A 13104-nucleotide genomic window follows, 5' to 3' on the forward strand; every position below is an offset into this window, starting at 1 on the left:
GGTTAGGGAGTACAAAACTTCAGTCGTCTCAACACCATCCTCTTGCACATATGACTCCTCCTCATCGACTGAAATGGCCTGATATTGTCAGGATGGCGACTTCACGGAGTCGATTCTGTTTGGTTATAATTATCCAGATGGCACCTCAGTCAACGAACGATCCATCGGTTGCAACTGAAGTGCTGCCTTTTCCGACGACAGAATCGAACTGACGGATTTCGAGGGTCATCCAGCTCAGCGCTAAGTTTGGTGTCGTTTGCGTATCGTGGACCCTTGCGTGGACTCCTTCTCATTTAGTACAAAGCTCCTTATAACAGCAACTTCCTACATGTATATGGTGTTACTGGTGCTGATGGAACAAGCGTTTCATTTCGAGGGCCTTGTCCAAGCATGTCTGATTTTAAAATGGATTATGATATCAGTTGTGAAGTCCCTGTCCTAATGTATTATTGATATCACAGTGCACTTTCACTCGATATGAAACCAGGGTGGAGAGTGTGTTTGTTCACATCAAACTTATTTGCACAATCATTATTCCTATTCAGATAGTAGATTCATTTACAGTCAAGAGCTGATTGAATGATCTATGAACGGGAAATTTTGCTTTTGCGTCTCGATTTTTATACCATCACATTTTAATGGTTTTGACGTCATTACATATTTCGCACTCAGAGGGGGCGTGGTGGACCAAACATCCGCATTCCCTGGAATTCGTCAGAAGAGTTCGTTTTGATCAAGAGTATGAACTTTGTGTTCGAGAAGTCTCTGCTTCAAGGGATTTCCGGTTTGATGTTGTTATTATCCGATTCATCTCGTCTGATTTCAATGGAGTTGGTATTATCCATTCGATCTCTGATTTCAATCGATTTTCTCGCAGATGTTTGATCTCTGATTTCGAAGACTTTGCCGCTGATGTTGTGGTTGTCAAATTAATCTCTGATTCACAAGACTTTTCCGCTGATGTTGGTGTTGTTCATTTGACATCTGATTTCAATCGATTTTCCCGCTGATGTTTGATCTCTGATTCACAAGACTTTTCCGCTGATGTTGTGGTTGTCAAATGATCTCTGATTCACAAGACTTTTCCGCTGATGTTGGTGTTATTCATTTGATCTCATATTTCATTCGATTTTCACGCTGATGTTTGATCTCTGATTCACAAGACTTTTCCGCTGATGTTGGTGTTGTTCATTTGATCTTTGATTTCAGTCGATTTTCCCGCTGCTGTTAGTGTTGCCCATTTGATTTCTGATTACAATCGATTTTTCCGCTGATGGCATGGTGTTGTCCATTGGATCTCTGATTTCAAACGATTTTCCCACTGATGTTGGTGTTGTCCATCTCTGATTTCGGTCGATTTTCCCCCTATTGGTGTTGTCCATTTAATCTCCGATTTCAATGGATTTTCCGACAGATGTTGGTGTTATTCATTCACCACTTCATCACTGATTTTATTTTAGAACACGGAGTGTTTGAAGAGGTACATGTATTGACTTGGATACAACAAGAGTACACGGATAAACATACTACAGTAAACTTCTCAACGGCATTTTCAAACTCAAAGAGGCAGCTTGCTAATAAACTTATATACCATTGTTACTGAGGGGAAACTGCGCACGCGCTATACTATACGCTGATTCTGGCATCAATTTCGTGACGGGCGGACCTGAAGTCTCATTGTTTATACTGTGAGTAGACAAAACATTGATAATTTGTCTTATTTGAGTATGTGGCGAAGACATCCGGCCAGTGGTGGTCAAGGAACTCCAAAATTCGATTTCTTCATTTGATATTTTCGACATTCAGTAAGGATGGAGAAGGAGAAATCATTAGCTGAGGCTACTTTACACCTCGCATCCAGCACCAGCTTACATGGACCATCTCATGTCATCGCCAAGAAAAGTTTGTACGGGAAGTTACTGTGGATGGCGGTTATGCTCACCGCATTTGGTAAGCTGAGTGTGAATTCGACTCAATCAGTTTCTGTACATCGTTTTGATTAGGTTTTTAAAGGGACAACTTTGGCATGAGATGTGTTGGTTGTTGGTTTCATCCAAAAAACGGCTTCCAGCATGACCGTGACTTCCAAACCGGGCTATAAAAATCCTCGAACTGTAATAAACAATGCACCGTATGCCTGCCTGAAATTGACAAACCGTGTCCAAAGCTGCCTCACAACAGTGGCAAAAATCACCAATAGAGATTAGCATTGTGTGATACTACAAGTGGCGTCGCATGGTGGGAAGCAGGGGTAACATCCTCCTGGCAAGGTTAATGACTGACGCTCAAGTTGTCCCTTTAAGGACTATTTCGTCTGTATAAAAAGCTACATGTACACTCTTTGAAAAACCACTTCGGTAAACGGGGCCAAATTCATAAAGGGCGTTTAAGGCTGTGAAAATTTACATGAAGGACCTGAATCTGTCTATTCAGTAGTTGAACGGTGTTTTAAGCTAAACGCCCTTTATGAATTTGGCACATGTATATATTTGGGTATAGACGGGATTTGGGCACATTATCGTATGCTAGTCGTTTTGTGAAGACTCAGAAAAAGAACACTGAGAGGAAAACTTAACTGCGTGCATGGTTCTTTGGTCCCAACTGAAATTTGGGTTTAAACTCAAACGAAAACATTTATATCAGGATTATACAAGTCATGATCACCACTTCAATGTGCATTGTATGAACATTTGGCCTGACAAATGTTACTGCAACAGTCTTCATGAAAGTCAATAACTGCTTTGTTTATTCCATCGATCATGATGAAGAGAGTTTATTTCCCTCTTTAGATCAATTCTACATCATTTGAACAGAAGTTGACACGCTGTACTCTTAAATCAGCTGTTATCATGAGGTCAAGTACATTGTGTACCTTATGCCACAGATGGTGGATTAGGATAACTATGAAATGCAACATGGGTCTAGAGAACAGCTTTTAAAAAACCCGTTAAGGACTAATGAAATTATTAAAGGCAATATAACCGACTTATTTAATCTCGAGCGATCGAGATAATTATCTCAATCGCCAAGATGATAAGTCAGGCGATCGAGATAATATCTCGAGTGATCGAGATAATAAGTCCGTATAAAACAGATAATGAAGTTTCATCAATTTATTTCATGTGCCTGTTGACTTTTTAATGGACCATTTTCAATGCAATTTGACTTACGGAGATCGTCTGTACTAACAATGCATGGAGTACATTGGCTTGATATCGATCTATGTTCGTTGATATTAGGGCTGAAATAAATCCACCATTATTCAAATAATTAATCCATATACTAATGCCTTCCTGCTTTTCATTGTATTTGCACTGCTCGCTAATGTCGCTTAAAAGGGGGGGGGTTGCTCTGAAGTAATTTACGTTGTTTGCATGGTGACGCAAAAACGCCGACACCACAGTAAACACATTGTGAAGTTTGTTAGACTGTGGAATATCACAGAGGTCTTGGTTGATCTGACAAAAGGGTGCAAACTTCCATGTTACACCTAACTCAGAACATCAAATTATGGGTGGATAATGTGGTTAAGCTTTTTGATTGGCGACCAATGACACCAAAGTAGATTTTTTAGCTGTCTACAGAGTTTGGCTTCTTAAAGAATTGCTTTGTTATACAGTCAAGAAAGTCATGGATTCTTATTCCCAGATTCCAAAAATAGTAAGCCCTCACTCTTTAATTTTTTTCCTTGGGACCTCCCCATGCATGCTCAGACCAGCTTACGCGCCTGCAGGGAAAGGATCTGGCATTTTAAATTTTACTCTATATCCCTTCAAGTGCCTGTGGCTCTCAGTGATTATAGCGGCTCAACCTGAGTAGACTCCGATGCAGTCCATTTCGTCATCCTGATCCCGATGCCGATGCGACAGGAGGAGGTCGGTCAACTGCTTGAGGGGGGTTGTAAAAGTCTTTGTATAGTAAAGAAGTATCAAGTGAGGACAATATCTGATCATATTGTTAGTAATTTCAAAATTCTTTTGATAGGTATGTTGATCTGGCAGTTTACGACGATGATAAATAAGTTCTACACCTATCCAGTTTCCACCTCGACTGCAATGGAGAACAACCCGCACCTCTACTTCCCGGCCGTAACTTTCTGTAATGTGAACCCAGTAAGGAGATCAATGATGGATCGTCTGTCAGAAGGCATGCAGGGCATCATGCAAACGGTAATAAACTTTATGCAGAGGACCTTTAGGGGGGACTCCTTCTTTTTGATTTGCCAATAATCACTTTCATCAAAACTTTGTATATCATGCATATCTATAGTGTAAGGGCCACCCAGACCTGGCATGTGAGACACCCTGTACCCTCAACTCTTGTCTCGTAAAATGCCAGGCACCAGGCGAAAGTCAGTTTGTACATGTACTCTATATTTAACATGCTGGTTGGGAAACAACTGGCCGCACCGGAATGAGCGTCTAACAGGTCTCGAAATTGCGACCTCCCAGTAACGAGGTGGATGTTTTAACCGTGGAGTTCAAGTCAGTCATTGATTATTTTATCATATATTTCAGTCGAACAAACGTCCACCTGATATTAATGGCGCCGATTTCAATGCGCCAAAAGCCGACATGCAAACGCAGAGTGATTTCTATCAACTTTACAGCCTAATACCACCATCCGAAAAAAAGGAGGTTGGACATCAGCTGGACTACATGCTCGTCGATTGCATGTGGAATGGACGACAGTGCAGTGGAGAGTAGGTGTTCTGCAGTAATGATTCATCGCTGAATTCAACAAGAATATGTGCAGATGTGCGGGGTTTTCTGCGCAAGAAATAAGAAGTACAAGACATTCTACATGCGAATGGCATTAAATTCACCTTTGAGATATAGTGTGAAATTCTAATACATGAAGTGTTGAAGAATAGGTCGAATAAGATCTAGAGTTCACACCATTCCACTCGAATTACCGCCGGTTACCATCAACTTGAAGTTGCATTCCAAGCCTTGTTCCTTTCAGAAACTTCACCTGGTTTACCAACTGGAAATATGGTAACTGTTTCACTTTCAACCAGGGCGTTAGTCGTTCCACGCAAATTTCAAGGAACAGCGGGCCACTTTACGGTAAGAAATAATCCTATTTTCATTTTTCAAGGAAACAAAAATTAAAAGTTTTGTGGTAGCAATCCCTGGACACAGATTCACGAAACGTAAGTGCCAAATGGTGGCAAAATCTCAAGCATGATTTTCTGTGATTTTGCTTTTTTTCCAACGCTGAATTCTTGAAGATTTTTTACGGTGGATTATTGAAGATTCTCCGCGATTGCTCCATTTTTTCCTGGGATGAGGATTTCTCCGTTCAACCTGCTTCATCAGCACTTGTTGCTGATCATTTGCACTTACCATATTACAATAGTTGTATATCAAATAAACTGTAAGAAGATTCTCGCATGGGAACGGTAAAAATATTCAGTTGAGAGCTTATAGTGTCAACTATAGGACATCATTAGCTCTACAATACAAACAATATTGGGCGATATGTTACGTTAAGTGGGAGGAAAGCGGAGACCCCGGAGGAAAACTATACGCTGTCGAAGATAGTCGCCCTCAACATCGCTCAAGATGGCATGAGAATACGGTATATACCGGGAATCAAAATCGGAACCTCTGAGGTGACAGGCGCCAACGTCTCACCAATATACCATATATGCCGCGGGGTAGACGGTAATAAAGGCACTGGAAAAAAGGCATTAGGTAAAAAAGGCACTGGAAAAAAGGCACTAGGTAAAAAAGGCACTAGGTAAAAAAGGCACTGGAAAAAAAGGCCTTTTCTACCTAGTGCCTTTTTTTCCGTTCCTTTTTTTCCAGTGCCTTTATTACCTCCATTCATGCCACGGCGCCACTCTGATAGCCCAACTGGGAACAGAGTTGTAATGTGATGAACGTCACTAAATGATTCAGCGGTTTTGCTCCGCTTGGGTGTATGGTTACTCTGCAGATACGGAGATATGGGCCGTGTATTTAACATTAATTAAGGGGATAATGCCACAGATTTGTTGAACAACCGGTTACCACGGAACCGTTCTCGAATTTTTTTGATAAATGCATTAATGCGGTTATTGCTTGGGGAAAAAGTATACAACACGAACTGTGTTCGATCACTCTACGTGAATATCATGATATTTCCAGACGCGAACGGATTACAATATGTTTGTTATCCAACTACATGGTTCCTAACCCCGGGTCTCAATGAAAACGGCTGGCTAGTTATTACGGAGAATCGTCAATCGGGTCGTCTGGTAACTTAGTTATATTGATTGCGTGCCCTGAAACCAAGTTTGGCTTGCTAATAGTGAGAGCTATACAATTCAATTTTGAGACAGATTCACACGAATTCTGACACTCTACTTGTCCCCATCAGGAAAATGATGTCATAGGGCTTTTAGAGATGTTATGATATACCTCTAACAATAACGGCATTATAGATTTCGGCCCCGTTCACAATGGCGCCGTTAAATGCAAAGTTACATGTTGAGCTCGGTTTCCAATAGTAACCTTGTTAGCTTTCGCTAAAACGTCCAGTTGGCTTTTAGCAATGGACAAAGGACAACCATACTGTTAATTACCCGGAAACGTAAATATAATCGGTAACCAACTTCCAGAACATGTTTTATCTATTTCCGAACATGTCCGAACATAACGCACTATGCACGAATGTGTGTAGGTCCCTATCATTATCTAAAATAAACAAATAGAGCCTAAATAGATGTAGTGAAAAGGCTGACTGCGGATGAAATTCAAATGTTATCCTAATGTTGTATTTATAATTATATATAAAGCTTATGTATCATTTAAACCTCCAGAACTGTATAAACAGTGTGAAATAGTAATGACTCTCTCTTTACAAACCATATAAAACCTGGACATTAAAGTTTCGATTGTAATGATTCTGGTAGCTTCGTTGTAATCGGCATGCGCCCCGCAAACGAGCGATTTCGATCGCATGCGACGATAATCGCTCGTTTGCTGTGACCACTGTGTATCGATATATCTGCGACAAGGATGGATGATCGCAGCGACCGGAGTTTGATATAAAACACAGTGCATAGTTTTACCCGCAGACGTGAGATCTTCTTGTCGCGCAAAGCAGCGATTATAATCGCACGTCGCAGCGGTTGAAACCGCTCGTTTATACGGTGTTTAAGGTTCTTGGAGTAGGACTTCAAGGTAGGTCTTCAGTAAGAAATGGTGGCCAGTTTAGGCAAATGCGGAACAAGTGTTGTTCGACCACAGATCCTGCCTGAGATCAGAGACTTTATGCCCACGTCGCCATTATACATGGATCGAAGTGCTCAAATAATAATCGTCAACAAGGTCATTACTATTATGTATCATTTGTATAGGTTGTTAATGTTAATTTCGTTCGATAAAAATCATCTATTAAATGGCATAAGTTGCAAGCTTGCGCATCATATCGATTTGTTGCCATGTGTACCTTGGTAAGCTCTCAAATTAACGGTTACGGGCAGTTAGATTGAAGCGGGTTTATGCTAATTTAAGTAAATGTTGCGATAAAAGTCCCTGAATGAGTGCGTTTCATTCCCGTTCGCATTTACCGGTGGCGCATGCATGAAAATAGAGTTGCAGCTGTGTACAAAGCCGAAGTGCAGTTATTTTGAGCATTCGTTATCATGCACATTCGCTGAAACTTGATATTTAAAGTATTTTGTATATCTGTCTACAACGACATTGTTGAAATTTATATTTAGAACGAGTTTATTGCACCGTTGTGATAATTACAAATTTCAACGAACGGCGTTGCCGTTTAGAATGTTTTCGTTTTTCCTCCGAGCGTTGCCCTCTTCACGGGCTGCTACTTTCCCTTTATCGTAACGCGTTCACGCAGCCACGGCAATGTAAAGTATTCCTGATCTTGATCATTATTCATTTCTTTTTTGCTGTCCTTCAAGGTCTGCACCTCCAGCTGTATATCCAAGAGTCCGAATACGTGAGTGATATTACGCCATCCCAAGGCATCAAGGTGGTGATTCACAACCAGACAGACATGCCTTTCCCCGAGGACAGTGGCTTTTTCATTCCTCCTGGTCAGGAAACAGCCGTAGGATTAAAATTGGTAGGTAATATTATTGTTCAAGGCTTTGGTAATTCTTCGATTAACTCATTGGACTCCATCTAGACAAACCAGGTGCGAGATCAAAGGGGTATACGCCGTTCGTACTGGTGGCTCAGGAAAATAGAAATAAACTCCCAATCTTCAGGTATGTGTATATATAATATATATATTTATATATACCTCGCTTCCCCACCACCCCCTACCCCTACCCCCTAGCCCCCTACCCCTCCCTAGAGAGCCTTATATCCTCTCCCCTGCCCAACACAAAAAGTTGTTAACACGGTCCTGGTCTCTTTTGCAGACGACAATAGCAAGGGAGGACCCTCCTCACGGAAAGTGCGAAAACGTCTCCAGTAGGGTCCTGCGAAGAAAAAACGCCTACATGAACCATGCTAAAAATCTTGGTTACACTCACAAGGTAAGTGAGTAACACGCGATATGTTAAAAAAAACTTGATTTTTGACTACATGCCGATTATCGGCCTGGTGCGCCGGTCCGGCTTAGAGACGCACCACGCCGACAGTTCGGCATGATGACTGATCTGCATTTCTTGACTTCACCTCGTTCCATCTAAGTGTAAAATGATGTTATAGGTGTATTCAGCTACCATTGAAATTCATTTCATTTTCTCAGACGTGTCAACAGACCTGCATTCAGCAAAGAATCATCGAGGCCTGTAACTGCTCAAGCTACATGCACCCGAATGTTGGGCCGCCTTTCGAAACCCTGAAGGCGAGTGGATACAGCCTTGAAATTTGCAATGAAACTGGCACAGCGTGTAAGTAGGCTAAGGCATTTCTTACATTTCGTGTCACGTGACGCATGCAATGCGTGTCACGTGAATCACGCAATGCCAACAAGGCGCCAGTAAAAAAAAAGGCCTTTGTGCATGACAAAAGCTGCATAACTGACATGCATCATGCAATGATAAGTGGTTTTTAACAATATTTTTGATAACATGCGATAGTTGCCCTGACCTTTCACCCCGGCCTTTCTTCTGGGAGGGTAACGTGATGATGTCATTTCCAGAGGGGGTCGAGATGATGACGTCAGGGCAGGTGATTTCAAGCCATCTGTACTAGTTTTGTACTAATAAACATACATATATTGTCTGGCATGCATTTAGATTCAATACGGTTCAACTGATTTTCTTCTGACGTCAGCACAAAACACCGTCTGGTGGTGTTTTATGGTTGCGATTTTTTATTATCTGCTAATTCTTTGCCTGTTTTTGATTCAGATGATCAATATTGTACGGAGCAGGCAACCAACAATAATGCGAAATCGTGTCAACATTACAATCCTGGACCATGCCCAGTCCAGTGCTTGTAAGTAGCCAGCTCCACCTTAAATCATCCTGGCACCAGTTGATTTCAATATAATCCGCCTCTCGGTACATATACGGCATAGGAGTAAAAAAACTGATCTCGGGATGCCGTAAATGGTTGGCACAAATGAACATCTAGTTTAATTTCTGCTATCGACAGAGCTGAAGTCGGGCATTCATCTCTCATGTGGTTCTGCCGATTTGAATATTCCTACAATTCTCTACGCTTATACAATAGAAATCTTGCCTGTTGGTTGACAAAGCTTCTTCTATTTATACTCGTTTCCAAACTGTTCTTACTTTTCAGAGAGAATCTGTACAAGACAACAATTTCATCGATGCAGTGGCCAAGTGAGGATAACCTAGTAAGCTGTTTTCCCAGGTCTACTATAAGTATGAACACCGTGTTTAAAATGCCCAATTCCTCCTATCCGAACGCTATAGTATTGACGCTGAAAATGAGGTTATTCAGCGGGAAGCCATTATACAAATTAAATAACGCACCTACATGTATTATAATGGTCACACCGGAGAATAAAAAAGTCAGTCCTCAAGTCTCCTCCGTTAGGTGGATATACGCACGAGCATTTCGCGGTTCGGAGCACGATTTCGCGTTCCTGGGTTCCGAGCGCGGTTCCGAGTCCCTCCATCGTTCCTCCGCAAAAAAGGCTCACTCCCAGTTTATCTGCGTATATATGCTTGTACTAAGCTGATGCTTGCATTTGAATCTAGAAATGGTTGTCCTGCTAGACGCATCCTTGACCACCAAACTCGGAACCGACCGCGAAATGTAATGCTCGGCGTTCTCTGGTGTGATGGTGGAAATAGACTGATATAGAAGACACTGGTTTTCGACATCGGTTTGACCGGAGCATGCAGGATCACCCTACCACAAAAATCAAACGGGAAGAGGTAACCGTTTGAACAGAGATATGATTTTACAATCGACGTATTAGCATCACTACCTTTCTCCTTGCTATTGCTTTCTGCATCTTTATCTCCTCGTCATATCTTTTCAATTCAGATTCAAATTATTGATAATCTGCTTGGAATGGCTGTAGAGATCAACGACACCGGCATGATCAAAAATATCTTAAAATACAAGAATCCAAAGTCACCAGGGGGCGAAGGGACACCGGAAAATCAGATGGCTTTTATAAGGTAAAGGGATAGCTTTTTTGGTTAATGATACAAACTCGGTCTTCCGTCTGTAAGTACTACGCGCGGTAATTGCGCAATTCGTCAAGAGTCTCGTAAGTTTGATCAGGATCGTGTCCTGCCAGACTAGCACAGGCGTTGCGCTGCCCTAGCTCTTGTTTTATACTCATGCCAGGCGTGTTACCTGTGTGCAAAGTACTTGCAATTGTTGAAAACCGCTTTGAAGCAGTCCCAAGTCGGATAAAGCGCCAAACATGGTACGACATTTTCCTCCATTAAAGGAAGACTATGGGCAAGTGCCAGATGGATCAGAATTAAGTTTCCTAGTCGTCGATATGTATAATTTCTATATCACAGCACATCGGCAGTATTTACGCTTGTACGAAAAGCATTCGACCAAGTGTGTTAACTGTGCATGGAGACCATTATAGTTGGACCCCTAATTCAAACTCAGTCGGCCTATATAGACGGGTCCCCCTCTAAAAATCGCATGAACTCATTCGAAGCTTTGACAACAAATTTAAATGTATGCTTACTTTTTGTAGAAGAAATGTGATAGTCTTGAATATCTACTACGAGGATTTCTACGTGCAGACATTTGTTACGTCGGCTAGTTATGGGGTGAGTTAGCAAGCTCGTACCGTACCCACCAACCAGGTCCTGGTACAACTGGAACTTCTACCCAATGACAGCTAAATCCAGGAGCAGATGGTGAAATTTTCGTAATTGCACCTTTAACCCCATCAGGAGGAAGTGGTGAAACTTATGCAATGGCACCTTTAACCCCATCAGGAGCAAGTGGTGAAACTTGTGCAATAGCACCTTTAACCCCATCAGGAGCAAGTGGTGAAACTTATGCAATGGCACCTACCCTACAAGGAGCAAGTGGTGAAACTTATGCAATTGCACCTTTAACCCCATCAGGAGCAAGTGCTGAAACAGATGCAATAGCACTGCACCTTCGCCATTTCTGATTCATACGAATAAAAGCTATATGATATCGTTTCAGATTGGAGACCTGCTGTCGAGTCTTGGTGGAACCTTCGGTCTCTGGATGGGTCTCTCCATCATCACCGTCTTTGAGTTCGTAGAATTCTTCATCGACCTGATCCGACTGGCGATCGTGGACAGAATCTTGAAGAATAAAAAGCGATCGTCAGACATGCCTTCAAAATCTGATGGACAGAATGACGTCAGCCATATATCGCCTCCTAATCTATATCATCGTGATGATATTGAGCTTACGAAGAAGAACTACATCACTCCGATTTCGGGGGATTAGACAGTGACAAAAGTAACGCCACTCACCCGATATTGCTAGGCCAGAAAACGGGGTGAACACAGACATTGACTGTTTGCAGTAAAACGCCCTGACTTGACATTATACACACCATTATACGGGTATAAGTGAAAACCAAAAAAAGTGCCATATAATACGCATCCGCATTCAGAAGAATTCTCGTCGTATGGCTGGCGCGAGTGTACAAAAATCAGAATCATGCCACAGGTGGCATAATTAGACCAATCAGAAATTGGCAATCTTTTTTTGATGTGGCATAAATCGCACTTCCGTCCTCCATAAATGACACTTCCGTCCACAATGTCTATTTATGCCGTGGCATAATTCACGAGATCCGAGGTTTCGATTGGTTGCTATATGGTGCACCACAATTCCGATTTATGCCGTGGCATAATTCTGAATTCTGTTCACTCGCGCCAGCCATAGACGCGTGTGATCCGGTGGATCCGAAGGCTAAACAATGTCAAAAACATTGAAGACCAAGATGCGTCTCGGTAGATGTTGTTTGAACCAACACGTTTCTTATTGCCAACGACAAGACAGTGGTAGATTTTTCTTGTGGTTTCGGAATGTTTGAGATGCACGCTAGACAGTCAGTTCCCTTCCCAACGGACATATCAGGGCTTTTGTCACTGTCTCCAGCTGCCAATGCGCCTCTACGACTTTCGGTTATGGGTCTTAGTAGAAGAATAGTAGTAGTAGTAGTAGTACAGCTGTGGTTGTACATTATAGCGCACTTGTAGAGTAGTCTTAATTTACATGTCAACTATTGCATTTACCTCTCGCTAGGGTAAAGTTGTTAGTCTCGAATATCCTTGAGAATGCAAGCCATCGCTTCATCCTTCGCATGAGAATCTGACAACACATCAAATGCATGCCGACTTATCGACGGTGAATATCTGTCCTAAAGTCTCCTCCTTTCAAAGGATTGATATACGCACAACGACGGTGGATCGGCATGATCAAATGGTTTGTCTGATCGTATTGTTCTTCCAAACAGCCTGATTTGAAGTTCACGTATATGTGTCACGCCACCTCTTATCATCTCATTGCTTCCCAAAAAACATAATTCGAATTCGTAGGTAAACTATCCTTAGCTTGCTATTTTATTCTTTTTATATCTCTTATATTAATTAGACCTCAGCACTCAATGTGAAGTGGCCACAAATATACTAAACTTCTGCTGAAATAAAACGTATTCAAATGCATTTACTAGAATGACAGCGTCATCGTGTGCTTT

At 41.8% G+C, this 13104-nt stretch overlaps 1 protein-coding gene across 7 annotated transcripts; it reads left to right on the plus strand.

Annotated features, from left to right (window-relative positions):
- The first annotated feature begins 276 nt into the window (after positions 1-276).
- LOC135486346 (FMRFamide-activated amiloride-sensitive sodium channel-like) lies at positions 277-13082 on the plus strand. 7 transcript variants are annotated; one of them, XM_064769122.1, is made up of 14 exons: positions 512-739; positions 1461-1688; positions 1807-1950; positions 3985-4169; positions 4518-4702; positions 4966-5069; positions 7916-8079; positions 8381-8497; positions 8713-8857; positions 9320-9407; positions 9714-9771; positions 10431-10567; positions 11110-11185; positions 11574-13082. In XM_064769122.1, exons 3-14 carry the CDS (start codon positions 1812-1814, stop codon positions 11844-11846), a joined length of 1671 nt encoding a protein of 556 aa, XP_064625192.1. In that variant the 5' UTR covers positions 512-739; positions 1461-1688; positions 1807-1811; the 3' UTR covers positions 11847-13082. The 7 variants fall into 7 exon arrangements, with proteins under 7 accessions (XP_064625165.1, XP_064625192.1, XP_064625139.1 ...); XM_064769095.1 differs by lacking the exon at positions 512-739 and adding an exon at positions 277-296 and having other exon boundaries at positions 1461-1950; XM_064769069.1 differs by having other exon boundaries at positions 1461-1950.
- Positions 13083-13104: the final 22 nt, after the last annotated feature.

This window comes from Lineus longissimus, chromosome 1, assembly GCF_910592395.1.
Source record: "Lineus longissimus chromosome 1, tnLinLong1.2, whole genome shotgun sequence".
Lineage (NCBI taxonomy): Eukaryota > Metazoa > Nemertea > Pilidiophora > Heteronemertea > Lineidae > Lineus > Lineus longissimus.

Excerpts from the sequence above, each read along its gene's own strand:
- LOC135486346 (XM_064769095.1), top strand. The coding sequence starts at position 1,812 with ATGGAGAAGGAGAAATCATTAGCTGAGGCTACTTTACACCTCGCATCC. Across the intron at positions 8,858-9,319 it reads CAATGAAACTGGCACAGCGT|ATGATCAATATTGTACGGAG; the intron begins GTAAGTAGGCTA and ends TTTTTGATTCAG. Across the intron at positions 9,772-10,430 it reads GGCCAAGTGAGGATAACCTA|ATTCAAATTATTGATAATCT; the intron begins GTAAGCTGTTTT and ends TTTTCAATTCAG.